The sequence below is a fragment of the Rhinoderma darwinii genome, chromosome 5 (assembly GCF_050947455.1).
Source record: "Rhinoderma darwinii isolate aRhiDar2 chromosome 5, aRhiDar2.hap1, whole genome shotgun sequence".
Classification (NCBI taxonomy): Eukaryota; Metazoa; Chordata; class Amphibia; order Anura; family Rhinodermatidae; genus Rhinoderma; species Rhinoderma darwinii.
The window spans coordinates 27570801-27597826 of NC_134691.1; the positions used below are offsets into that span (position 1 = coordinate 27570801).

Sequence of the window (27026 nt, forward strand, 5' to 3'; positions counted from 1 at the left end):
TTGACTACGGTAGAATTACTTCGTACAATGGGCCGGAGCTCTGCAGCTACAGACTGGAATTTTACACAATTGGAACAGATGTAGGGACAATTATTTCTCTTCATCTGACTTTTTCGACTTTCTTGACTTGGAAGTCAAGTTGTTATAAGAGGAGAAGCAAAGTCCATTACACTGGAAGGTGCCAGAAAATGTATATAACTTGGGCTGGATAAATTCTGAAGTACAAGGTTTACTTGTTTGCAACAGTTCCTTCGGCTGCATTCAGATGGCCGTAATGCGGACACATTTTAGCAATCCATATTACGGTCACAAGACACGGACCTTCCTTCAGTTCAAGAAATCCAAACGTGGTCCCTATAGGGTTCTATGGTGATCCAACTTTAGTTCACTTGAACCGGTGCCGAATTTGGGTCTTAAGACCAATAGGGTCTTACCTAAAGAGTAATATGGTTTCACCAAATTTAGATTACATTATACATTGTAAAATCAAGTTATACAATTTACAATATCTTTCTGTTCCAATTTCTTAAGGTTTTCAAGATCTCTGCTTCACCACAAGATCAAGACACATTTTTATCCCCTGGGAGTAAACAAATGAAAGTTCCCATTATATGACTACAAGCAGAGATCTCGGTCATCGAGTAGCAAGAGGAAGTGGACGACATCCCTGCGGGCCATATATATGAGATCTGACCCCAACCAATAAAAATGTTCACTTGGCTCGGTGGAGCATGCATGTTTAGTTCAATAGAGGGCAGGCGATAAGCTGCTGGCAGGCCACTCGGGCAGCGCTTATCTCCTAGGGAAACAAAGGATTCGACATGTTGAGATTTACTCGATCATTCATTCCTGTACATTAGATCAGTGATGGGCAACTGGTAGTCCTTGGTGCTCTCCTCGCCACCTCTGGCCTCTCTTATTCCATTCGTACAATGTAAAGTGTGTACAGTACGGCAGAGCTTGCACAGGGCGCTGGGTACTATAATATATCATCTATGGAAACCCGAGTCCAAGACCCCAAGAAGGTAATTTTTTAAAAGAATCCAGCTCTTTAGTGTGGGAATCATCAGCACTATTACAGCAGAGAGAGAGGACTGGGTGCCATTCCCATGGTACATCAGCATGTACCCTCCATTATAGTAAACGGGAGAGAAGGAAACAGCTGTATTCCCCATAGACTGTAATGAAGAGTGACCGTGTATGTGTGGCCGCCTTTCCTCTGCGGACTGTGGAATCAGTGTAATGTGCGGCCCCCAGAGTCAAGGGCCACATCTGAGGCTCCCATAATATGCTCGGCTGATCACCACGGCATCAGATTGTTGACCAAAATCAGCAGATGAAGCCAATTTCAAAGTAATGTTTATGGCCATACACGATGGACGAAAGTCGCCGAACCTATCCATTTCGTCAGGATCGGCCAACAATTTAATGTGTGTGGGGGCCTCCGGACTCTCCCCCAACAACAAATGTCAGAGACAAGAAGGATCAGACATGTTAAATTTCAACATTTCCAATTCTTTGCTGACATGGGGGATAAGTAGTTGGCAAAGGTGCCAGTAACCTATTACCTTCTTGCGTTGAATATGCCTGCTCGGCCGAGCACGTGTGTTAATAATGGAGTCGGGAGAAAAAACTGGCGCCTGATAGTTATGGTATTTAATGTGTTAGGCCACCATTAGGCTGGGTTTAAACACAGATTTTGGCCACCAATTAGACCAATCAGATAAATAGAATACTGTGTGAATTCAGTCATGTCTAGAAAAAAAAAAATACTAAATAAGATAAATATGCAGGACCGAAAATAAGGGTCCTTTACAACAGCCAATATTAGCCGAAAAAACAAGAGCCGAGCTAAGAGACAGCTCGTTTGCTCCTTTCACAGGGCGCTATGATCAGTAATATATGGGGACGAGCGATCATTACTCCGATCGCTCGTCCCCATCCATTTCTATTATGTCGGCAGTATGTGCTGCCGAAAAACGCTAATATTTAATTCTGCATAAAAGGGAAGATCAGCCGATGAACGTGCGATTGTTGCCCCGTTTACACAGTATCGGGAATGAGCGTTCATATGCAAGGGCCTAAACAACACATTAGAACGATACACACAGGAAAATCACGGCAGCTGTTGAGACATCCCGAGATATTTTCTCAAGGATTATAAGAATTCTTAGAAAACATTATTTTCCAGATTCTCAGAATCCGATCTCCTATCACAGCTGCCCACACTAGTTTGGTTAAGGAATTGATAATCTTATCTGCTGCTGCTTTCTAAAGTCCAAAGAACATTCATTGGGATGAAACCAGGATATTCCCTATATTGCACGCCGTCTGACACCCAGGCTCCAGCTCATCATGATCACATCTACATTCAGAATTGTTATTAGCTGGATCCTGCGTGAGACACACAGGACCAGCTTTTAGTCGAGCCTTCAGTTCTGCGCAATACCTAGAAGCTGAATCTTAAAAAGTCGTAGCAAATTTTTTTTTTTTTTTTATAAAAGTCAATTGATATGTTGTTTAAAATCACATAAAACATTGATTTCTTAAGAAAAATAAAATCCTAGAGTATCTCAATGAAAATAAACTTATAACGTCATATCAGCCTGGGTTTATGAGAGATCGGTCCTGTGAAACTTATCTGATCAGCTTCTAAGTTCTAGACTGGACCGGGGTGAGTCATTGGATTTTATATATTGTATCCTGATTTTTCTAAAGCATTTGATATTGTGCCGCATAAAAGGTTGGTACATAAAATGAGAATACTGGGACTGGGGGAAAATATGTGTAATTGGGTTAACAACTGACTCAGTGATAGAAAACAGATGGTGGTTATTAATGGATTGTACTCAAGTTGGGTCACAGTTATCTGTGGGATCCCATAGGGGTCAATATTGGACCCTCTTATTATATTTAGAGGGCATACAGAATATAATTTCAATATTTGTAGATTATATAAAGCTCTGTATAATAATCAACACAGGGGAGAATACTATAATATTACAGAGAGATTTGGGGGAAGCTGCAGGAGACATGCAGGCACTTGGGCTGAGAATACACAGTTTACAATTATTTATTACATAGTAAAACACTAGGTGAAACTGCCACTGGAAAAGACATGGGGATATTGGTGAACAGTAAACTTAACTATAGTAACCAGTGCCAGGCAGCTGCTGCTAAGGCAAATAAAATCATGGGATGCATGAGGCACAGATACACATGACAAAAATATAGTATTGCCTCTATGCAAATCACTAGTCAGATCACACAAGGAATATGGTGTACAATTTTAGTCAACTGTGTATAGGAAGGACTTGGATGAAGTGCAGAGGAGGGAGACCAGGGTAACGAAGGAAATGAGTGGATTGCAGTATCAAGAAAAATTGGGGTTATTCAGTTTGGGGGAAAAAACTGCTTATGGGTGATCTAATTACAAGGTATACATATAGGAATGGACAGTTCAGAGATCTGTCCAACGATCTTAGTCCTGTAACCATGGCTAGGGGGCATCCTCTACCATAATCATAGATGGGGATTCTTTACTGTAAGAGCAGTGAGAATATGGAACTCTCTGCTTCAGGATTTTATGATGGTTTATTTGATCAACCAGTTCAAGAGAGGTCTGGATGCCTTTCTTGGAAGATATAATATCACAAGTTATACGTACTAGATTTCTGGAGATGGGACGTTGATCCAGGGGCTTATTAAAATAGTCATATTTGAAGTCGGGAAGGAATTGTACCCCAATATGAGACGATTAGCAACTGCCTCATAGGGGTTTTTGCATTCCCCCTACAACTTTAGGCTAGATTCACACAAGCGTTTCCGTTTAGCGTCCGCAAAAAATGCAGCGTTTTTGCTGCTTTGCTGTGCCATGTGGCATCCGTGTACTGTTTTTTTTTGTGAGAAATGAATCTCGAATTAACACACGTGGATGAGATGGAAAACAAATACAATGTGTGGTATTTAGCATCCAGCTAGATAGATCTATTAGTTGGCTGTCACTTTAACCCCTTCCTGACATTTGCCGTACGGGTACGCCATGGAAAGCCAGTACTTCCCGCTTTTGCCATACCTGTGCATGGCACCGGCTCAGAAGCGGAGCCAGTGCCATCATCGCCAGATGTCAGCGGTATCTTACAGCTCACATCCGGGTGTAATAGCGGGGACCGAAATTAGCTTCGATCCCCCCCATTAACCCCTTAAATGCAGCACTCAAACGCGATCGCTGCATTTAAGGTGTTTGCAGATCATCGTAACCCCGGCAATGAAATTGTCGGGGTTCCGGTGGATGCAATGGCAACCGGAGGCCTAATACTGGCCTCTCGGTCTGCCTAGCACGGAAGCCTTTCAGGTTCCGCCCGTCGGTGGAGCCTGAACGGCTTCCGTATCTGAGCCGGCGTCATCAGCAGTGGATGTCAGCTGTATGTTACAGCTGACATCCACCTGTAATTGTAGGAACCAGAGCTAGTTCCGATCCCTGCCATTAACCCCTTAGATGCAGTGATCGAAAGCGATCGCTGTATCTTAGCAGTTGCTAGCAGATCGCCAGCCCTGACATGCAATCAGGGCTGCCGACTGCTGCTATGGCAACAGGAGACACAATTGCCTCCTGCTCTGCCATTACGGAATTAGGCCCCGCCGGGAGGCGAAACCTAATCGGCTTGCTGTCAGTGAATAACTGACAGATCTAATACTAATACATTGCACTACGTAGGTAGTGCAATGTATTAGGAAAAAAAACAGACAGTTGGACCTTCAAGTCCCCTAGTGGGACTTGAATTATTTTTAGGGAAAAAGTATAAAAAAAAAAAAGCTAAAATAATAAAAGTTTCAAGTAATAAAATAAAACCAATCACCCTGTTCTCTTATCAATTCCTTTGCTCTTGAAAAAAAATAATAAAACCATACGTATTTGGTATCGCCGCGACCGTAACGGCTTGAGCTATAAAAATATTGTATTATTTATTGAACGCGGTGAACAGCGTAAAAAAAAACAAACGTAAAGAACTATACCAGAATTTCTGTTTTTTGGTCACTTTGCCCTACAAATATTTAAATAAAAAGTGATCAAACAGTCCCACGTATCCAAAAATGGTACCTATAAAGACTATAGCTCGTCTCGCAAAAAACAAGCCCTCATACAGCTCCGTCGACGAAAAAGTTACGGTTCTCAGAACTTGGCGACAGAAAAAATACATTCTTTTTACAAAAGTAAAACATAAAAAAGTTCTATAAATTAGGTATCGCCGGAATCGTACGGACCCGCAGAATAAAGTTAACATGTAGTTTATAACGCGTGGTGAACGCTGTATAAAAAAAACCTAAAAAAACTATGGCAGAATTGCGTTGTTTTGTTTACCTGGCCTCCCAAAAAGTAGGATAAAAGGTGATCAAAAAGTCGCATGTACCCCAAAATGGTACCAATAATAACTACAGCTCGTCCCGCAAAAAAACAAAACAGCCCTCATACCGCTACCTCTATGAAAAAATAAAATTAGTTAAGGCTTCCATAAGTCAGGAAATAAAAAATATGCAGTTGTGCCGGCCCGAGGGGAACATTTCTTCTGTTTCAAGAGGCAATTTATCAAGGGCCTAAAATTAGGGAACCAGGAAGGGGAGAGCCCAAACATATCTGCTGGAAGCGAGGGTGCCCGTATTATACCAGGCAACACTGCACAGCAAAATTCCCCAAACTGCAAAAGGTGCGGAGTGTGGACCAAAAGGGGGATAAGTAAGGACACCGTTTATCAGTGCGACACCGGCCTGTGCAGAAAGGATTGCTTCACAGCGTAACACACATCTATGGATCATTTTATTGTTTATTTTACCCCATTATTGTACCACCTGACTATGCCCCTTATATACTCTACCCAGCTCACATATGCCCCACATTATAAACGGAAACACCAGCAATAATCAAACAAAACTACTACAAGCAAAATCCGCTCTCCAAAAGCCAAATGTTGCTCCCTCCCTCTGAACCCTACAGCGTGCCCAAACAGCAGTTTATCTCCAAATATATGACATCATCATACCCGGGAGAAGCCTTTTAACAATTTTTGGGGTGTGTGTCTCCAGCGTCATAAGCTTGGCATGACATATTTGCCACTGAAATGGCATATCTAGGGAAAAATATTAATTTTTAATTTGCACCATCCGCAGCGTATTCATTTATGGAAAAGACCTGTGGGGTGAAAATGCTCACTACACCCCTTAATAAATGCCTTGAGGGGTGCGGTTTCCAAATGGGGTCACTTCTCAGGGGTTTCTTTTTATTATTTCACATCTGAGCCTCTGCAATTGTGAACCAATTCTTTGTAAAATCGCCAAATTAGGCCTCAATTTTACATGGTACGCTTTCACTCCTGAGCCCTGTTAAATGTCCAGACAAAAGATTAGGGTCACATGTTGGGTGTTTCTAAAACCGGGAAACACTGCATAATAATTAGAGAGCTGTCTTGTTATGGTGGCACAAGTTGGGCACCACATATTGGCATATCTATGGACAAAAATCCCATTTTCACTCTGCAACATCGAGTGCACACCAATTTCTACAAAACACCTGCGGGGTTAACATGCTCACTACACCCCTAGGTGAATGCATTGAGGGGTGTAGTTTCCAAAGTGGGGTCACTTCTGGGGGTTTCCACTGTTTTGGTCCCACAGGCACCCAGAAACCACACTACAAAAGCCAAATGGCACTCCTTCCCTTCTGAGCCCTGCCATGTGCCCAAACAGCAGTTTATGACCACATATGGGGTATTGCTGTACTCTGGAGAAATTGCTTTACAAATGGGGTTCTTTTTTTCCTTTATTTGTTGAGAAAATTAAAAATTTTGAGCTAAAGCTACGTCTTATTGAAGAAAAAGGATTGTTTTTATTTTCACTGCCCAATTCTAATAAATTCTATGAAACATCTATGGGGTCAAAATGCTCACTACACCCCTAGATGAATTCCTCAAGGGGTGTAATTTACAAAATGGGGTCACTTGCATGGGGGTTTCAAACCATTCCTGCTAAATTTGAGCTCCAAAATCCAAATGGCGCTCTTTCCCTTCCGTGTGTCCTAACAGCCATTTATGACCACATGTGGGGTATTGTTTTACTCGGGAGAAATTGCTTTACAAATGTTGTGGTTCTTTTTCACCTTTAGCCCTTGTGGAAATGAGAAACAAATTGCTAAACCTACATTTTCTTTGACAAAAATGTCGATTTTAATTTTCACAGCCTACTTCCAATAATTTCTGTAAAAAACCTGTGCGGTCAAACTGCTCACTATACACCAAAATAATTTCCTTGAGGTGTGTGGTTTCCCAAATGGGGTCACTTTTGGGGGATTTTCACTGTTTTGGCACCACAAGAGCCCTTCAAACCTGACATGGTACCTAAAATATAATCTAATAAAAAGGAGTCCGCATAATCGACTAGGTGCTCCTTTGCTTCTGGGGCCGGTGCTTCAATCCAATAGCACGCTACGGTCACATGTGGGATATTTCCTAAGACTGCAGAACCTGGACAATAAATATTGAGTTGCGTTTCTCTGGTAAAAGCTTCTGTGTTACAAAAAAAATGGATTAAAAATTTATTTCTGCAAAAAAATATGAAATTTGTAAATTTCACCTCTACTTTGCTTTAATTCCTGTGAAACGTCTAAAGGGTTCAGAAACTTTCTAAATGCTGTTTTGAATACTTTGAGGGGTGACGTTTTTAAAATGGGGTGACTTTTTGGGTGTTTCTAATATATAAGGCCCTCAAAGCCACTTCACAACTCAACTTTCCCCTGTAAAAATAGCCTTTCAAAATTTTCTTAAAAATGTCAGAAATCGCTGCTAAAGTTCTAAGCCATGTAACGTCCTAGAAAAATAAAAGGATGTTCAAGAAATTATGCCAATCTAAAGTAGACATGTGGAGGATGTTAATTAGCAACATTTTTGTGTGGTATAACTGCCTGTCTTACAAGCAGATACATTTAAATTGAGAAAAATGCACATTTTTGCAATTTTTCGCTAAATTTTGGTGTTTTTCACAATTAAATACTGAATGTATCGAGCAAAGTTTACTAGTACCATAAGGTCCAATGGGTCACAAGAAAACAATCTCAGAATCACTTGGATAGGTAAAAGCATTCCCAAGTTATTACCACATAAAGTGAAACATTCTGACCTGGCCGTGTCCATTTGTAAGTATGGCCTTTTTCGGTGTTTTTGTATATGTCCCTGTGTTTTTATCGGTTCTGTTTGTGCATCAGGAACGTTCTGTTCCAGTTTAGGAGTTAGGGACTCGCAAGTCTGGGGATCCTTGTCGTGGATTGCGAGCTTGCGTCCTTTTGGCCAAAATTATTACCAATACCCCAGGGATTTTTCATTATTATGTATATTCGCTTCTCTTGGACACAGCCGGGTCTTTGATGCTGGGAGAGCATGGTGTGTTGTTGTTTGGCATAGCAAGCAGGGTAGCCCGCTCTATGAATTATCAAGGCGTCACAAATAGGCTTCTACCTGGCTATACACGTTGTGCCTCATGACGTGCACACTATCCCTCCATGTTTCACTCACTTGCACCCCATTATCCATTTATTTCTATTGAGGCACTTCACTCATTACTGCCCCCTATATTTCACTTATAGTATTACACTTGCACACACACACTATTCATTTATTATTTCTTACTACACATCCCATGCACCACATACCACTCCCCTCAAGACTAGTGGGAGTGGCTATTATTATTTAAAGCACCTGCTCACTCGCCTTCATCAGCATTTCTGGCCTGGCTGTGTCCATTTGTAAGTATGGCCTTTTTCGGTGTTTTTGTATATGTCCCTGTGTTTTTATCGGTTCTATAAAGTGAAACATGTCAGATTTGAAAAATGAGGCTCTGTCAGGAAGGTCAAAAGAGGGAAGGGGTTAAAGACTACCAGTTATTTACACAACAAAGGCAAAACCGAACAAATACAAGGGATCAGGTTTGTAACATTCACATGTAAATTGACAGCTGGTTTGTTTTGTGTAACAACACTTCATATTTACTAGATTCTTCTACATAACCCTGCTGATCTTTAAAGGACAACATATACTTAAAGCCCAACTCCGCTACAATAATTACAGACACATAGTTTTATTAGTATTGTGTATCGTTGCAGAATTTGGGTTTAATCTTTTACTTATCGCTTATAACTCGCATGTTTATTGCAGGCTGGACTATTTCAGGTTCTTAGCAAGTACTTGACTTCCTGTTTGGGTGAATGCACTGAAGCGATAACCGGAAACTACCATCTGCTATATAATGCTTGTTTTAGGGGAAGGGCAGTGACAACTGCTCTGTGCACAATTCTGGTACAGAGAAGTGGTTGTCACGTGTCAAGCTCATTTAGCTACAGCTATGGAAGGAATATCTGTACTACATCACAAGATAACTACTATAATACTGCCCCCTATGTACAAGAATATAACTACTATAATACTGCCCCTATGTACAATAATATAACTACTATAATACTGCTCCCTATATACAAGAATATAACAACTATAATACTGTCCCTATGTACAAGAATATAACTACTATTATACTGACTCCTATGTACAAGAATATAACTACTATAATACTGTCCCTATATACAAGAATGTAACTACTATAATACTGCCCCCTATATACAAGAATATAACTACTATAATACTGCTCTTATACACAAGAATATAACTACTATAATACTGCCCCTATATACAAGAATATAACTACTATAATACTGACACCTATGTACAAGAATATAACTACTATAATACTGCCCCTATATACAATAATATAACTACTATAATACTGCCTCCTATATACAAGAATATAACTACTATAATACTGCCCCCTATATACAAGAATATAACTACTATAATACTGCTCCCTATATACAAGAATATAACTACTATAATACTGCCCCCTATATACAAGAATATAACTACTATAATACTGCTCCTATATACAAGAATATATTCAATTCAATTCAATTCAAAGAAGCTTTATTGGCAGGACCAAATACATATTAGCATTGCCAAAGCAAGTAAGAAGTAAGGGAATGAGGGATAGGGACTGAGGGCTTGGGGATAGGGACACATCTAGGGTCGGGGTTATACAAGTCCATGGCATATCATGTCTCTCTCAGTTTATGGCATGCAGTGACATATTGTGCCGCTGTGCCCACTGTGGTTTCCTCTTCACCCAGCAGGATGTAGAGTTTCTCTTGCTCTTCCATGGAGCTGAAGTCCGGTAAGAGATCAGAGAGTCTCCTGAAGTGAGTGTCCCTCACTGCTGAGTATTTGGAGCAGTGTAGCAGGAAGTGGGTCTCATCCTCCACGGCCTCCTGGTCGCACTGTTGGCACAGTCGGCTCTCCCTGGGCTTGTAGGTCTGTCTGTGGCGCCCGGATTCGATGAGCAGGTTGTGGGCGCTCAGTCTGTAGCGGCTCAGGATCTGTCTGTCTCTGGGGTTTGGCAGTTTCTCCAGATATGGCGCCAGTTTATATTCCCGCTGTAGACTCCGGTATATTGTCAGTTTCTGGGATGTCTTTATGTCGTTCCTCCAGTCACTGATATATTCCTCTTGGCCTTTGTTTATTGTCTTCTTGATTTCGGCTTTTGTGAGGCCGCGCTGGGTGACATTTTCTTCAGGCCGGGTCAGGGTGAGATGTTCTGGGGGGCCTGGTTTACCTGGGACCCCTTGGTGTAACAGGGCTTTATGGTGATAGGAACTTTGCCTGCTGCTGTGTAGATGGGCCCAGAATGATAGCGCCCTCTTCTGGATTGTGAGGTGTAGTGGGAATCTGCCCAGTTCTGCCCGACAGGCACTATTTGAGGTGCTCCGATGGACTTGGAGAAGGTGTTTGCAGAATTCTAGGTGGAAGATTTCTGTTGGGCTGGAATCCCACCTTGACCAGTCTGGGTATGTGTCCGGACCCCAGACTTCACTGGCATACAGGAGGATTGGGGAGATGATGGAGTCAAAGATTTTCAGCCAGACCGTCACTGGTGGTTTGAGATGATAGAGTTTTCGTCTGATGGCATAGAAGGTTTTGCACGCCTTGTCTTTCAGAATCTCTATGGCTTGTTTAAAGCTTCCTGATTGGTTGATTTCTAGGCCCAGGTAAGTGTACCTGTCGGTCGCTGTGATTGTGGCGTTATTTAGTGTGAAGGTCGGGTGCCTGGGGGATTTTGAGTTTCTCTTCTGGAACACCATGATGTTGGTTTTCTTGGCATTGATGGGTAGTGCCCACGTGGAGCTGAATTTTTCTAGGATTTGCAGGTTGTCTTGGAGACCTTTCTCGGTTGGTGATAGTAACAGAAGGTCATCTGCATACAGCAGGAATTTCACCTGGGTATCATGGAGGGCGAGACCTGGTGCTGAGGAGGATTCCAGAGCTGTGGCCAGTTCATTGATGTAGATGTTGAAGAGCGTTGGACTGAGGCTGCAGCCTTGTCTGACTCCTCGGCTCTGCTGGAAATCAGCCGTTCTTCTCCCGTTCACCTTCACGCTGCATCTGTTCTCTGTGTAGGAGCTTCTGATGACGTCATAGGTTTTACCTCCTATTCCGCTCTCCAGCAGTTTCAGGAATAGGCCCGGGTGCCACACTGAGTCAAAGGCCTTCTTAAAGTCCACAAAACAGGCGTAAATCTTCCCATGCTTTGTATTGTGGACGTGGCTCTTGATGAGGCTGCGCAGGGTGTAGATGTGGTCAGTGGTGCGGTGGTTTGGCATGAACCCAGCTTGGCTTTGGTGGAGGACATTGTGCTGGGAGAGGAAGCTGAGGATTCTCTTATTCAGGATGCTGTTGAACAGTTTCCCCAGGTTGCTGCTGACACATATCCCTCGGTAGTTGGCCGGGTCGTACCTGTCCCCACTCTTGTGGATTGGTGTTATAAGGCCTTGGTTCCAGATTTGCGGGAAGTAGCCGGCACTCAGCACTATATTAAATAGTTTGACTATTGCGGCCTGTATTTCTGGCGGGCTGTGTTTTATCATTTCTGGTGAGATTCTGTCTAGGCCGCTGGATTTTTTACACCTTATGTCTGAGGTTCTCTCTGTTACTTCTTGCAGTGTTATTGGTGTATCCAGGGGGTTTTGAGAATCTTTAAGTGTTTCCTCCATCGCCTTCAATTTTGATATTATTTGTTTTTGTTCTTGGCTTTGTTCTTCTTTCGGGATATCTTTGTAGAGGTCCCTGAAATATTGGAGCCAGATGTTGCCATTTTGAATATGAAGGTTGTTTTTCTTGCAATTTTTGCCCATGTGTTTCCATAATTCCCAGAACGAGTTGTCATGGAGGGCATCTTGGAGTTGGGTAAGTTTGGTGGAGATGTGCCTTTGTTTTTTCTTTCGGAGGATGGTCTTGTATTGCCTCTGTATGTTGCTGTAGGCCTCCTTCAGACCGGTGTTGTTTGGGTCTCGGTGCTTCTTATTTGAGGCATTTCTTAGGGTCTTCCGTACTTCTTTGCACTCACGGTCAAACCAACCGTTAGGATGTATTTCTTGTGGCCTCTTGTAGTCACATCTTTTCAGGTCAGACTTCTCTGCCATGGTATAGAATATATTATTGAGGTCATTTACGGCCTGATTGACCCCTCCTGGGCTTGTCTCATACACCTTGTTGTAGAGGTTGTGAAGCATCTCCTGCACTTCTGGTCTGTTCATTGTCTCTTTATATTTTATAGTTGACGTTTTGGACCATTTATAAGATGGGGGCAGGTTGAAGAGGCCGGTTTGATGTGGTTTTTGTGCAGATGGTTTGGTTGTGGATTTGATGTATAGAAGTAATTGGTTGTGATCTGACAGGTGCGTTTGTGGAGTGACTATGAGTGCGCCAATGTTTGCGGGGTCCATGTCCGTGATGGCATAGTCTACTACACTGCTGCCTACATGGGAGTTTAGTGTATACCTTCCTAAAGAGTCTCCCTTGGTGCGGCCATTCAGTATGTGGAGTCCTAAGCTTCGACATAGATTCAGTAGTTTTTTCCCGCTTTTGTTGACGGTGCTGTCATAGCTGTTTCTCTCTTTCTGTAGGGAGTTATGACAGTCGGCCTCTGCTCCAAAGATGAAGATATTTCCATCATTGGTCAGGTAGTCTTTATCTCTCCCTGTTCTTGCATTGAGGTCTCCGTAGATGAGAACGCTGCCCAGGGTCTGGAAATGGGCGGCTTCCCTTTGTATAATCTCAAAGCTGTCTGGGTTGGAGTACGGGGACTCTGGCGGTGTGATGTACGTTGCGCAGAGATACATGTCAGACTGAGAGGTGAGGATGGAGCTGCCTATTCTTATCCAGATGTGGCTGTCTCCTCGCTTCACGGCTTTGATCTGCTCATGGAGCTCCTCCTTGTACCAGACTAATATTCCTCCTGAACACCGACCCTGCTTGATGTGTTTATTTTTCAGGGCGGGGACAGAGATTTCCCTGTATCCAGTGGGCACCAGGGACTCATTCTCTGTCCTAGTCCATGTTTCCAGGAGGATTTGTATATCGATATTTTTCAGTCTTTGGATGAAGTCTGGATCGTTAATTTTGCATCCAAAGGCTGAGGCGTTGAGGCCTTGAATATTCCAGCTGCTGATTATAAAGGACGTCATTGTGTGTCCATATACCTTGTAATGAGCGGCGCTGTGTAGGACGGGCTGGAGATGTGACTGTTGGATGTGTTGTAGATGTTCTCGTGTTGTACAGTCACATTAGTTTTTTACATAGAGTGCTGAGCAGGGTCTTTATCATCTCCATGTCTCTGCTCTGCGTGTCTCTGTGTGAGGCAGGGGGTTTCCTCCATGTCTCTGCTCTGCGTGTCTCTGTGTGAGGCAGGGTGTTTCCTCCATGTCTCTGTGTGAGGAAGGGGGTTTCCTCCATGTCTCTGCTCTGCGTGTCTCTGTGTGAGGCAGGGGGTTTCCTCCATGTCTCTGCTCTGTGTGTCTCTGTGTGAGGCAGGGGGTTTCCTCCATGTCTCTGCTCTGTGTGTCTCTGTGTGAGGCAGGGGGTTTCCTCCATGTCTCTGCTCTGCGTGTCTCTGTGTGAGGCAGGGGGTTTTCTCCATGGCTTTTGCCTCTGTTGGTCTGACCTTGGGTAAAGGGGTTTTTCTCCTGGGTGTAGTGAGGTGTGTGGAGTTTGAGGTCTTTTCATTGTTAGTGATGTCTCCATGTTTTGGCTTTGGCTGGTGTGGGGTCCAGGTCTGTTACTAGACTTGCTCTAGTTACATATATTCGGGTGGTGTTGATGATCTCATGTTCTTCAGCGCTTCCGGTTCCCTCAGTTGGTACATGGTGAGATTGTTAAGTGATTCACCTTTGTACTTTCTCTAGTTACCCTGTAAACACGTTGCACAGCCAGGGATTTCCAGGGAAGCCGCAGTCTTTTCTATTCTCAGAGCTCTTTGGACTCACCATGTCCTGACGGATGGTGTTATCCTCAGAATTACAAGCAGGCAAACACTGACTTGTATACAGTCCATTCAGAAGAGGAAATAATAATAACGTTCTATCTTATTTCCCTGCACAGATTGATGCATTAGAGGAGGACTTCGGTTTGTATAGATGAGGATGTATTCAGTCCATGTTTGTGGTCAGGATGTAACGCAGATTTGTTGCAGAAATGTCTGTTTCGGTCTCCTTTATCTCATAGGGGCTTGCAGAAATCCACATGCATGCTGCAGGAACAACCCCATTTATATGGATGGAACTGATTTTCAGATGCTAAATTTTTTTGCAACTAATCTGGAACATGTGAATATACCCTAAATCAAGGGTCGGCAAACTTTTTTTGTGCAGCATGCAATTTTGAAAAAGAATATATACTAAAAAAATAGAGAAATGAATATCAAGTACTAGTATTAATATGTATGTGACTTATGTGGCTGCTTTTGCCTATAAGGGGATGTGCGCACAGAGTTTTTTGCAAGCGGAAAAATTTTGAGGCAGATTTTGACCTACCTGCACTCTCTTTGCGGCGTTTCTCGTTGTGTTTTTCAGCCACGGCCGTTGAGTGCCTCAGGTAAAAAACACTGCGGACGGCAACGCCTGAAGAAAGGGCATGAAGCCTCTTTTTCCACTGGCGGGAAAAATACGCCTCTGACTCCCATTGAAATCAATGGAAGGCAATTTCGGACGTTTTTTAGTTCGGTTTCCGATGCAGTTTCCGCATCAAAAACCGCGCCAAAAAAAATGTGTGTGAATAGGGCCTTAAATTAAACTCAGCGGTGGGTAGGGGACTTGAAATTGTGTACAGCTATACCTTTCTTGCCGCTGATAACCTTATTATTTCTCAGAAAAAAAGTAGATTATTGTTTGCAAGTGGCGGCAGTCATAAACTCGTGCAATCACCGTGCGTTCCCTGGCCCTGACTAAACCAGTGACATTGGCGTACACTAAAGCCGTCAATCAAATCAAATCAAGGAAGGGGTTGGCATTGGGTCGGGCTTAGGCTGGAGAACTGGAGCTTTTGCGGAGCTTAGCGTGCCAGGCAAACATGCCCCACGTGCCATAGGTTGCTAACCCTAGTTTTAATTTTTTTGTCAGGCTAAAGAGCACCTCCGCCTAGAACACACACAGTTAATTTAAAGGGGTACTCGGTGACAGGCTGAGAGCTGTAATGAGCTTTGGTAGGGTGCCCTGAATGTGCCAAAATAGCACTCACTGAAATAAAATACTATAACATCTTATATATACTCTTTATTAAAAGGGTCCAGTGACCAAATCCTGTTAATAGCCACAATGTGTGAATTAGTCCTTTATTGTAAAACCCTCCATTTTCTTGTCAATATGGCTCCCAAGCCTCCGTCACTGCACAAAAAGAACATAATTGACAGTCTCTCGTTGCAGCAACATTTCCTTTTAGTATTTCACACTGCATGATTTCTTTTGCCATTTCTATTGAGTGAAAAAAAAAGACCTAAAACAAGTCTGTGTAGCATGGAGATGCAGTATACTGTATAGCACTGACCATGTAGGTTACGTATTACAGCAGGAGCTAGGCAAACTATTACCACAACCAGAAGAACAACCTGGGTGGGGGGCTGTAAGAAGATTCTGCGGGAACTACTGTATGTGTATGCAGGTGATGAAGTAGGGTTTAGATTTTGCTCCCAAATTAAATGGATACGTCACGTTTTTATGGAGTTTCTTTGCTTATCGACAACCAATTTCTGAACTCTATTTTGGAGTAGGTTTGCCGGATAAAGAAGGGTACCGCACCTTGGCGCGTCTCTTACCTAAATAGGGAGACACGTCCAGTGGACACCTCTAAGCGTTGTAGAACTGTCTACAGGACAATAGACTACAGGGACGTCAACTTATAGCGGAGACGTGTCATACATCCAGCAACGTATGGGGAGAACTGCATTGGGTGAAGAACTTGTTCAAACCAGACAACCCATCAAAATACTTGGAAAACGACCTCTAATCGCAGCACAAACAGATTTTACTGCAAAGTCTAACAAAATCCTTTACGTTAAAGAGGCTCTGTCACCAGATTTTGCAACCCCTATCTGCTATTGCAGCAGATAGGCGCTGCAATGTAGATTACAGTAACGTTTTTATTTTTAAAAAACGAGCATTTTTGGCCAAGATATGACCATTTTTGTAGTTATGCAAATGAGGCTTGCAAAAGTCCAAGTGGGTGTGTTTAAAGTAAAAGTCCAAGTGGGCGTGTATTATGTGCGTACATCGGGCGTTTTTAATACTTTTACTAGCTGGGCGCTCTGAAGAGAAGTAACATCCTCTACTCTTCAGAACGCCCAGCTTCTGACAGTGCAGATCTGTGACGTCACTCACAGGTCCTGCATCGTGACGGCCACATCGGCACCAGAGGCTACAGTTGATTCTGCAGCAGCATCAGCGTTTGCAGGTAAGATCAACTTACCTGCAAACGCTGATGCTGCTGCAGAATCAACTGTAGCCTCTGGTGCCGATGTGGCCGTCACGATGCAGGACCTGTGAGTGACGTCACAGATCTGCACTGTCACAAGCTGGGCGTTCTGAAGAGAAGAGGATGTTACTTCTCTTCAGAGCGCTCAGCTAGTGAAAGTATTAAAAACGCCCCGATGTACGCACATAATACACACCCACTTGGACTTTTACTTTTAAACACACCCACTTGGACTTTTGAAAGCCTCATTTGCATAACTACAAAAATGGTCATATCTTGGCCAAAAATGCTCGTTTTTTAAAAATAAAAACGTTACTGTAATCTACATTGCAGCGCCTATCTGCTGCAATAGCAGATAGGGGTTGCAAAATCTGGTGACAGAGCCTCTTTAAGTGGAGAAAGTTGCAAGTCTCCTAAAATTACACACATGATCTATCCGGACTGTAAACCCTGGAACTTAATGAAGGCTCGGGCTCCAAAATAACATTTGGTCATGATAAAATTGCTAAATTACTGCGACAACGATATTTCCTTATGAGGGGAAAAGTTGCGCCATATTACTGTGACTCAAACTTCTGAAAATACGGAGCTGTTTTCAAGGGAAAACAGCTCCTGATTTTCAGCCGTTTTTTTAAGCAAATTTGCGTTTTTCACGGCCGTTTTTGGAGCTGTTTTTCTATAGAGTCAATGAAAAAAGGCTCCAAAAACATCTCAAGAAGTGACATGAACTTCTTTTTATGGGGCGTCTTTTTACGCGCCATATTTCCTATTGAAATCAATGGGCAGAAATTTGGAGGCGTTGTGCTTCAGATTTTTTGGCCGTTTACGGCCCGAAAAAAGGCCGAAAATAAGCCGTGTGCACATACCTCAAGAGTATGTTCACCTATAGTGATTTTGTCGTTTTTTTTTCCTCTTTTACATTTCAGTAAAATGTTTTACGTTAAAAATTAATTTTAAAATGAGAGCTGCAATCTATTGGTTGCTATAGGCAACTGCTCCACTTATTTGCACCAGGTATGATAAATCTTCCCCAATTCATTACCTATCATGTCCATTTGATGAATAAAAGTAAAATAACAGAAGCAGTAGGAGATTAAACTTGTGAAATTGCTCTCTGACAAGTTGTGCAAACAGCAGCAGATCCTGGAACAACGCCGGCTACAAGCCATTATATAATGTTTGCCAATGTGTTGCAATATGTTATTGTCATGAATGGTTAATCCAGTTCTGGAAAGGAAACCAGACATATTCCACATTCATATTGTAAGAATTGAAGAACAAGTTTAATGAGCTCTGTGGAACAATTCAACAAATGTAATGGCCTCTGATGTGGCCCCCAGTTTTCCTTAAGGGCCACTTAATATATTCTATTGATTTATTTTTTCCCGACCCTTCGTCATATTGAATTCCCAATATGTGTCCCAAGATAAATGCCTAAAGAGGACTAAATAGACATTCACAGTGTGTGCCATTATGTTGTGCTTCCCTACCCCCACACAGAAGTGAAGGGAACGGTGCTCCCCTACCTCTGAATTTTTTTTTAAACATCCAAGTGCACCTTTTTGAAACCACAATTTTATTTTTATTGCATTTAATTTGAAAAAATGAAACTTTGCAAAGTCTTTATAATAAAAAACAAATAATACCTACAGTTTTGTAAATACAGCTCCCGAGTGTCTCCATGGTTACAGACTACAAACAAGCCCTGTGTGTAGTCTGATCCTTCAGTCATTTGTTACTCTCTTTATTATTCATCTGCCCGTTCTTCTACTGTTTTGGGATACTAGGCCCTGTGACGGGGGGTGCTATTATAGGAAAGTGTCATAAGGACAAAAGTAGGAAGCTATTTATATTTTTTGGGGGTTTTAGTATAGATTTTCTATTTTTCCCCATTCAGGAGATATTGGTGCAGAATTACTACTGTAACTATAATGTGTAGACAAATGCACCAACATTTTGGCGTATATCATTTTAGACTAAGGACAGATGTTTGCGCCTCACCAGACAAGGGGGTCTACAAAGAGGGTGTGGCTAATCAGGGAAAGGCGTGATTTAAAATGCGTCAAAGTGTGACAAACAAAAACGAAGTCTACCAAAAGGCTAGAAAAGTGTCTAGAATGTCTCGCAAAATGTGCCAAATTCATCACACAGCGTCTTCAGTCCGCCAGGTCTAAGTTTATGCTGTCTAAATATTACACAGCTTAGGATATCTGCCCCAATCTGTTGAAAAATTGATTGCATACGAAAAAAAAATACATTACTTTGAAAGCCCTTCTACTAAGGATGGGCAAAAATTTTAGATAGCTGTCGGCCAAACCCTTGTTCGGGCGACAGCTGTTCCTACCGACTCTCCCATACTCATAATTATCGAAAAACTAACAAAAGGATCAGCCATTTTGAAATTCAACATGCCCGACCGTTCTCTTCCCGACATCTGTGATCATGGAGAGTTGGGACACCGCCATACACATTAGATGGTCGGCCGGTCCTCCCGAAAACGTTGGGTTCGCCCAATATACATCTAATGTATATGGCCACCTTAAAAATATCACCTGGTGACAACTAGTGATGATGAAACATACATGTGTATACTTCTCTTACCATGATGTATTATCGCATGTTCCAGAAGGCGCCGACACAGTTGCTCGGCCTCGCTTCGAGATTTAGCCTCTTGTTCTTGGATCAGCCACACAACAATCTCTGAGGCGACAAAGGAGCGTTCATATTTAACCCCATCTTCTTCTCTGGCTTGTAGTAGGGAGTTGTCGCAGTTCATTATCCTATTGAGACAAAAACAATTACAATGTTATTTCCCTCTAATAATAATAATAAATAAATAGTAATAATAATAAAAACAATAACAACAACAACAACAATAATAAACAACAAAAATAAATAATAAAAAAACAATAATTAATAATAAATAAAAACAGCAATAATAATAAACAACAATAAATAATTAATTAATAAGAAAGAGAGAGAGAGGAGCCTGCAGCATGTACAGAAAAGTTTACCTATATATCGAACTACACAGAAATTTCAGACTGGGTATTTTTAGACATAACAGTCCCCCGGCAGTGGCCATTAAACATCCTTAGCAGCATCAGTACCCATATACTAATCTCAGGCACACTAGTACCCATACAGCAGTGTCCATATAATTCCTCAGTCACAACAATCCCCATATAGTAGACCATAGATCAGAATCCATACAGTAGCCTCCGCAGTGCCTATATAAAATACTCAGCCACTGCAGCACCCATAGAGTAGTCGCAGATACAGTACCCCAGCAAGGTCCATATAATATTCTCAGCCACAATAGTGCCTATAAAATATCATCAGCGTCTATAGTGGCCTCATCTACTATATGTTCTGGTGCTGCTTCTTTTTCTGCTCAGAGTTTGGTCATTTTTAAAGGGTGTCAAATCTATAGTCCAATGGGAGGAAGGGGACAATCCATCCACAAAGCGGAAAATTGGGCATGGTGTAGCGATGCCCCCCTATATAACCCCACAGAGAACAAGGAGAGGGGTTTCACATAAGAATCATGAATGAAGATACCTCACAGATTCCCTCGTAAAACCCGTGATCTAAAAACAGGAGATTCCCGCCAGAAACTATGGATTATCAAATATTGGGGTAAGAGGACATGGGCTAGAGGACAACATGGCATTAATGATAAGTCTATCCCAGAACAATAACTCCTAGTAAGTGATCGGCATCCCCGCTAGAACCTCAGGTCTGTGTTTCGAGCCATAAGAGAACCATCTGAGGCCTTCTCACTTTTAGTCGCATTTTAGTGTCTGTATTCTGTCCGGACATTCCGCAAATAAACTGAAGTAAGGTCACCATAGGATTCTATGAGCGCGATGGATTTTTCCTGCAGAAAAAAATCTGCCAAAAAATTTCAGAGGAAACTTGGAGGTCTGTTGCGGTTTTGCAGTAAAATTCAGTCACGTTTCTGTACGTAGATTAGCCCCATTCAATGGGGATAATCCGTGTGTGCAACGGCGGATCATCATTGGGCATTTTGGGCGGCCGCCCGTGGCCCGAGGCTCCTAAATTGCCCATGTACAATGTGTTTTTGCTGCGATTTTGCTGCGAATTGCAGCAAAAACCATGACAAAACGGCATTGTGTATGTCCTGTAGACATAAAGATTACATGACCTTATGTCTGCAGTTCTTGTTACTGAAGGGGATCATGGATTTGTTTAAGGGGCCTGTGTTTAGGGTGTCTGTATTTAGGTGGTCTGGAATCTATTAGTTTAAGGGGGTCTGTATTTATGGGGTCTGTATGTAGGAGGTCTGGTGGTCTATATTTATGGGTTCTGTATTTGTTTAGTGGGTCTGGTCTGGGGTTTTGTTTTCAAGGGGTCTGGTCTGGGGTCTGTATTTAGGTGGTCTGAGGTCTGTATTTAGGAGGTCTGTATTAGTTTAAGGGGTCTGAGGTCCATATTTAGGGGGTCTGGTCTGGGGTCTGTTATTTTAAGGGGTCTGTATTTAGGGGGTTTGGGGTTCTGTTTTAGTTTAAGGGGTCTGGGGTCTGTATTTAGGAGGTCCGGGGTCTGTATAATTAGAGGGTCTGGTCTCTATATATTTAGGGGGTCTGGATTTAGGATGTCTGGGGTCTGTATATTTAGTGGTGAAGAAAGGAAGGTGATCACAGAACTGGAGAGAAAATTTGATGTAATATGATGGGGGAAAGCTTTTACAGGAACCTGATCCAAGGTTCCACAAATGGAAACAACAATTTTCAAGGAACAAGGCAGCACATCCAAAATTAGGAATTTAAATTTTCCCACAAATGCGACGTTTCAGTCCAGTAGGACCTTTCTCAAGCATGGTCTGGTCTAGGGTATGTATTAGTTTAGGGAGTCAGGTTAGGGGTCTGTATTTAGGGGTCTTGTCTGGGGGTCTGTATTAGTTTATGGGGTCTGTATTTAGGGGTCTGATCTGGGGTCTGGTCCGAGGTCTGTATTTAAGGTGCTTGTTCTGGGGTCTGGTCTGGGAACGGCAATATTTTAGAAGTTCTGGGGTCTGTATGCATTCTAATTTATTAGTCTGAGTAAAAGGGGTTGTCCGGGCATCGATAGGTCATCAGTATGAAAAACCGGTCCGTGCCCGGACAAGCACTTTAATGTATGGGCCTGGGCCTTGGTGTCTAAATTTTTATGTTTCTATAGAGGCTGGAAATGGCTGCAGAAGCGAGGAGCAAAGATGTCTCATCATGAGAAGTCGCCATAACGGTCTGTGTCAGATGGAGAAGAAAAGAGAACGACTCCCAACAGAGAAGACGTCACTTGTGAGTCACTGGATCTATAGAGGATCTGTCCCCTTTCCTGACATGTCTGTTGTAGGAAATCCTTGTATTCCACGTAAAGTCTTTGTGTACCCAGGACTAATAAATAAATGTGTGTTACCATTCCCATTGTCAGGAGGAGGTGTCCCTACACAGTGTGATACTGTCAGCGATGGTTGTAGACTGTCAGTATGTAGGGACACAACCCTTGGAGAAGAGGAATCGTAACACCCATTTGTCAATGCTCGCACAAAAAGGTGATTTTTACGAATCTTAAGTTTTTCACACGAATTTCGATGTGGAAACCACATTGGAAACAGTGTGAAAATTCTGCCATTTGATTAGGGCCAAATTGCGGTTCAGTCAGAGTAGGAGGTCCAAGTGTTGCGACCGTAGCACAGACGCTAAAATGTGGCCACACTAAAGCCGTTTTAAGCCATCCTAAGGACACTAAATCTGAGCGGCTTACCATAGGACTAGGACTATCACTGGCTGCTGCACCGGAATCTGCTGACATTTGACAGCCTCTCCTAAAATATATATTTTACAAAGTAAGTTCAAAGTGAATTTACACTTGAAGGTTTTTTTACAGGCCAAGATGAAGGAAAAGATTTAGGAGATGAATGTGCCTATAGGGAATTGCGTACTAATTGTCCGAATCTCACTCTTTATACACAGGATTGATAAGACAATAAAACAGGAAAGTTTAGGATATGCCATCATTTTCTGTATTTGCAGATTTTACCTCAGAAGGACTTTTTCCGCTGCGGAGTTCACATTACATGCAGATCTTTTCACAGATTGTGCTGCAGATTTGATCTTATGCATTGCAAAAGGTGAAATCCGCAACAATTCTTCACAAGCATGAGCATGCCGCAGATATTAAAATCCGCATTTCCCCACTGATTTTTTTATGCCAGTACAAGAAATGACTCAAAAAAGGTCTGGCCATTAATTGGGGAAAACACCCTGGTAGTGAAGTGGTTAAATATAGTCCAACGCACTATGAATCCATAGACATCTTGGGTATAAATACCCCCTCCCTTACAGATCCGCCTATTTGGAACATTTAATAAAACCATTGACGTCACGCGGAGCTGCTTCTGAAGGAGCGGTGTATCGGGCGGTCTGGAGAGAAACCTTGCAGAGGTTCTTATACAGAAGCAGCAACTTCGTGAGACAGCGCCAAGTCTCATTCCCGTATCCCCGGACGCCAGCTCGAATACTTATTAAACGCACAAGTGTCTCCTTGTAAATCAGTGGTAAAAAAAACAAAAACTGAAATAATCATCAGTCTAAAAATTCTGCCTGTAGACCAAGTCACGTGAAAAGTGCACTCACAGATCTAAGGCTGGATTCCCGCGTAGCGTAAACGCCGCGGAATATCCGCAACGCAATTCTGCGTGCAAAATCTGCAGCATTTAGGGTATGAAAATATGATTTTCAGACGTTTTTTGAGCAACTCGCGACTTTCGCTGCGTTTTTTTTGGACGTTTTTGGAGCTGTTTTTCTATAGTCTATGAAAAATGGCTCCAAAAACGGCCCAAGAAGTGACCTGCACTTCTTTTTTGCAAAAGTTTTTTTTACGCGGCGGTTTTTCAAAACGGCCGCATAAAATAACGGCCCGTCGGAACAGAACGCCGTTTTTTCCATTGAAATCAATGGGCAGATGTTTGGAGGCGTTCTGCTTCCAATTTTTCAGGCGCTTTTTGGGCGTTTATTTTCGGCCGTGTGAACATACCCTTACAGTAGCATCAAAGCGGATTAAACGTGAATAAATCTCATTCACACATTGCACAAAACATCTGCGGAGAAAAAATTATAAATTGAACTGCGGTGCGGTTTTTCAATCCGCAGCATAATTTGACAAACGATTCTTGTAGCAGAAATGGTGCAATTCCACGGCAAAATAAAAACAATAAAACGCAAATCTGAAAAAAAAAAAATACAAAAATGTGTATTGTCATGGCGACGGCTCCTTTGCTTGCTGGTTATTCTCCGTGCAGCCCAACCTCCTGGGATGACGTTTCATCCCATGTGATCGCTGCAGCCAATCACAGGAAGCAGCGGTCACATGGACTACGGCGTCATCGCAGGAGGTCGGACTGCACGGAGAACATAGGAACCCATAGCTACAGTTTAGCAACACCAGTGAGGTAAGTATTGGCTTTTTTTTCTTTCTTCACAGCTGTTTGACGCAGCGGCGAATGTGGCCAAAAATCTGCAAAAAAATTTGGTGCAGTTCTTTGGCTGGGAAAATCCCTGCGGGTTCTAGATACGCTGCGTACTATTATGCAGCATATCTGACCTGTGGGAACACACCGTTACTCTACGTAAAGGGGTTTACTATCTTAGGCTCAGTTCACACAGTTTTTTTTTTAACGCTGATTTTGACGCGGAAACCACGTCGGAATCAGCGGCAAAAAATGGGCAAAACTGACTCCTATTGATTTCAATGGGAGGCGGAGGAGTGTTTTTTTTTCGGTAAAAAAAGGCAGCATGCGCTTTCTTGCTGCGGTTCCGCCTCTGACCTCCCATTGAAATCAATGGGAGGCAGAGAAAGCATTTTCCGCAGAATTTTTTGCCTGTGGCGCTCAATGGCCGCAGGCGAAAAACGCTGCGGAAATTATGGCAAGAATTTGCAGGCAGGTCAAAATCTGCCTCAAAATTCTTGAAGGAATGAACAGGGCCTTAGACATTTATGACAGGTCCATAAATGTCTAATAGGTGGGGGTCTTCACCTCTGCGACCACCACCAATCAGATGTCCCCTGACCCCCATGCCGCCAGGTGAGGTGGAGACTGAGCAGAGGGGGTGGCTGCTTGCTCCGCTGTTTTCTTAACTTCCATAGCACTTTACCAACGTGCTGGATTATCTAACCTTCCAGATTATCAGATGGTCATAGAACAATCTCTTTATACTACGAGTATATACAATTGTATATTTTTCTAATAGGATTTACAGCAATATTTGATTATTATCTGAAAAGCTCCCGATACGAATGAAACAGCAGAACTACGCTGGAGAAATCCCCTGCACTGGGCCTAATGCAAATCCGCTCTACATGCAGATTTTCTGGTGACCCTGTGTTTACCGACAGGAGCCAATCTGAAGAAGCAGAGATGCAGTATAAAGTATGGGGGACGGAACAAATAGCAGCCTGAGCTTCTAATAAGACAGGGTAGTGTTTCAGGTTACCACAGTCTCCAATGGACAATGCAGCTAAGCTGGAGTCACTGATCATAACGGTGTCCAAGTGCAGCAGAGCCAAAAAGCAGCCCACACAAGAAAAATCAGCAGGAAAGCGTCACCCACAGTAGTGACTGATATGATGGACTTCCACTTTAAGAACATCTATTAAGCCGGGTTCCCACCTAGCATAAAGGCTGCGGAATGCTGCAGAATTCTGTGCGGAAATTCCGCAGCATTAATAGTAGCAGCAAAGTGAATGAGATTTAGAAAAATCGGGTGGAAAGTGTTCGGCGGTGCGTTTTTCTTCGAGCAGCGTGGGCATGAGGTTTTTTTTTTCATTCACTTTGCTGCTACTGTAAATTCTGCGGACTTTCCGCACAGAATTCCGTTGCGTTTTTTCCATCCAAAATTTCGGACGGGAAAAACACAGCAGAATACAGTACCAGCATATCTCATCCACACGCTGTATAAAAATCCCGAGCAGAAATGTACCTGCGGTGCGTATTTGTTCGGACCGCAGCATGTCAACTCTTGCTGCGGAACGTGGCCACAATTGCAGTGTTTTTCAGAGGAGATGTCACCATCTCCTAACATTGTGAAAACGTAGCAAAATACACACCATTTTCTACCATAAAAACTGCAGGAAATGGTACATTTTTGCCACAGCGGAATGTTGTTGCGTTTTTCAACGGAATCGCTGCAGAAATTTTCTGCAGTAATTCTGTTGTGTGTGGACAAACCCTTAGGGCATGTTCACACGCTTAGCATAAAACGTCTGAAAACACGGAGCTATTTTCAAGGGAAAACAACAGCCCGTCGGAAGAGAACGCCGTATTTACCATTGAAATCAATGGGCAGATGTTTGGAGGCGTTCTGCTTCCGATTTTTCAGGCGTTTACGGCTCAAGAAACGGACGAAAATAAGCCATGTGAACATACCCTGAGTGTTTCCATCAAGACAATAATTTCCCCACCGGCCTCCAGCTACAGCTGTGAGATTTCTGTCCCAGCTTCTCTCCCGTTCTCCGTCTTTTGGAAAACCTCCACTAGCCGTGTCAGCCAAGAGGATTTACACATGATCGAGGAGTCCCCGTGGGATTACTGTAGTATTAGAGATGTCAAATGTAGAACTGCAGTAGTTGGATTCCATCTGGTGAGCTGCACCCAACATGTTATAAAGGCAAGAAACAGAAATGTGCAAGTGTAAAAGGGAATCTGATAAGTGTGCGGTTTTCACTGTAGAGACTATCGTACACTTGTGTTCAGCTGGTAAGAACGGGTCAGTGTACCCAGGCTTGGGAGCAATGGCACACAAGATGGCAGAAGTCATAAGACGATAAGATCCTGAGCTCAGAACTACATTTATTTAAAGCGAAACAAAGCTTTTAAAAAACTTTTGACATGTAAAAAGTTTTGATCGGTGGGGGTGCGACCATTAAGACCTCCACCGATCGCTACAATGAAGAAGCGCGGTGCTGCTTGGTTTCTGACCGGCTTTCCTCAGAGCGGTGTACGGGCTCAATAGGAGTCCGTACCCTGCTCTCTCAACTTTCCGAGGAAAGACCATTAGAAACGAAGCAGGACGGGACTCACCTGAGCACTTCTGTCGATTTGTTTTAGCGATCAGTGGGGTTCATTATGACTGGTCAAAT

The 27026-nt window shown here is 42.8% G+C and overlaps 1 protein-coding gene across 4 annotated transcripts in view; it reads right to left on the reverse strand.

The window, feature by feature from the left end:
- The window catches only part of DEPTOR (DEP domain containing MTOR interacting protein), a 102212-nt gene that overhangs the window by 17240 nt on the left and 57946 nt on the right, over positions 1–27026 (reverse strand). For all 4 annotated transcript variants that reach the window (XM_075825786.1, XM_075825787.1, XM_075825785.1 and 1 more), the window contains one exon: positions 19485–19663. In XM_075825786.1, the coding sequence (XP_075681901.1) occupies positions 19485–19663 (179 nt within the window). The remainder of the gene's footprint in view (positions 1–19484; positions 19664–27026) is intronic.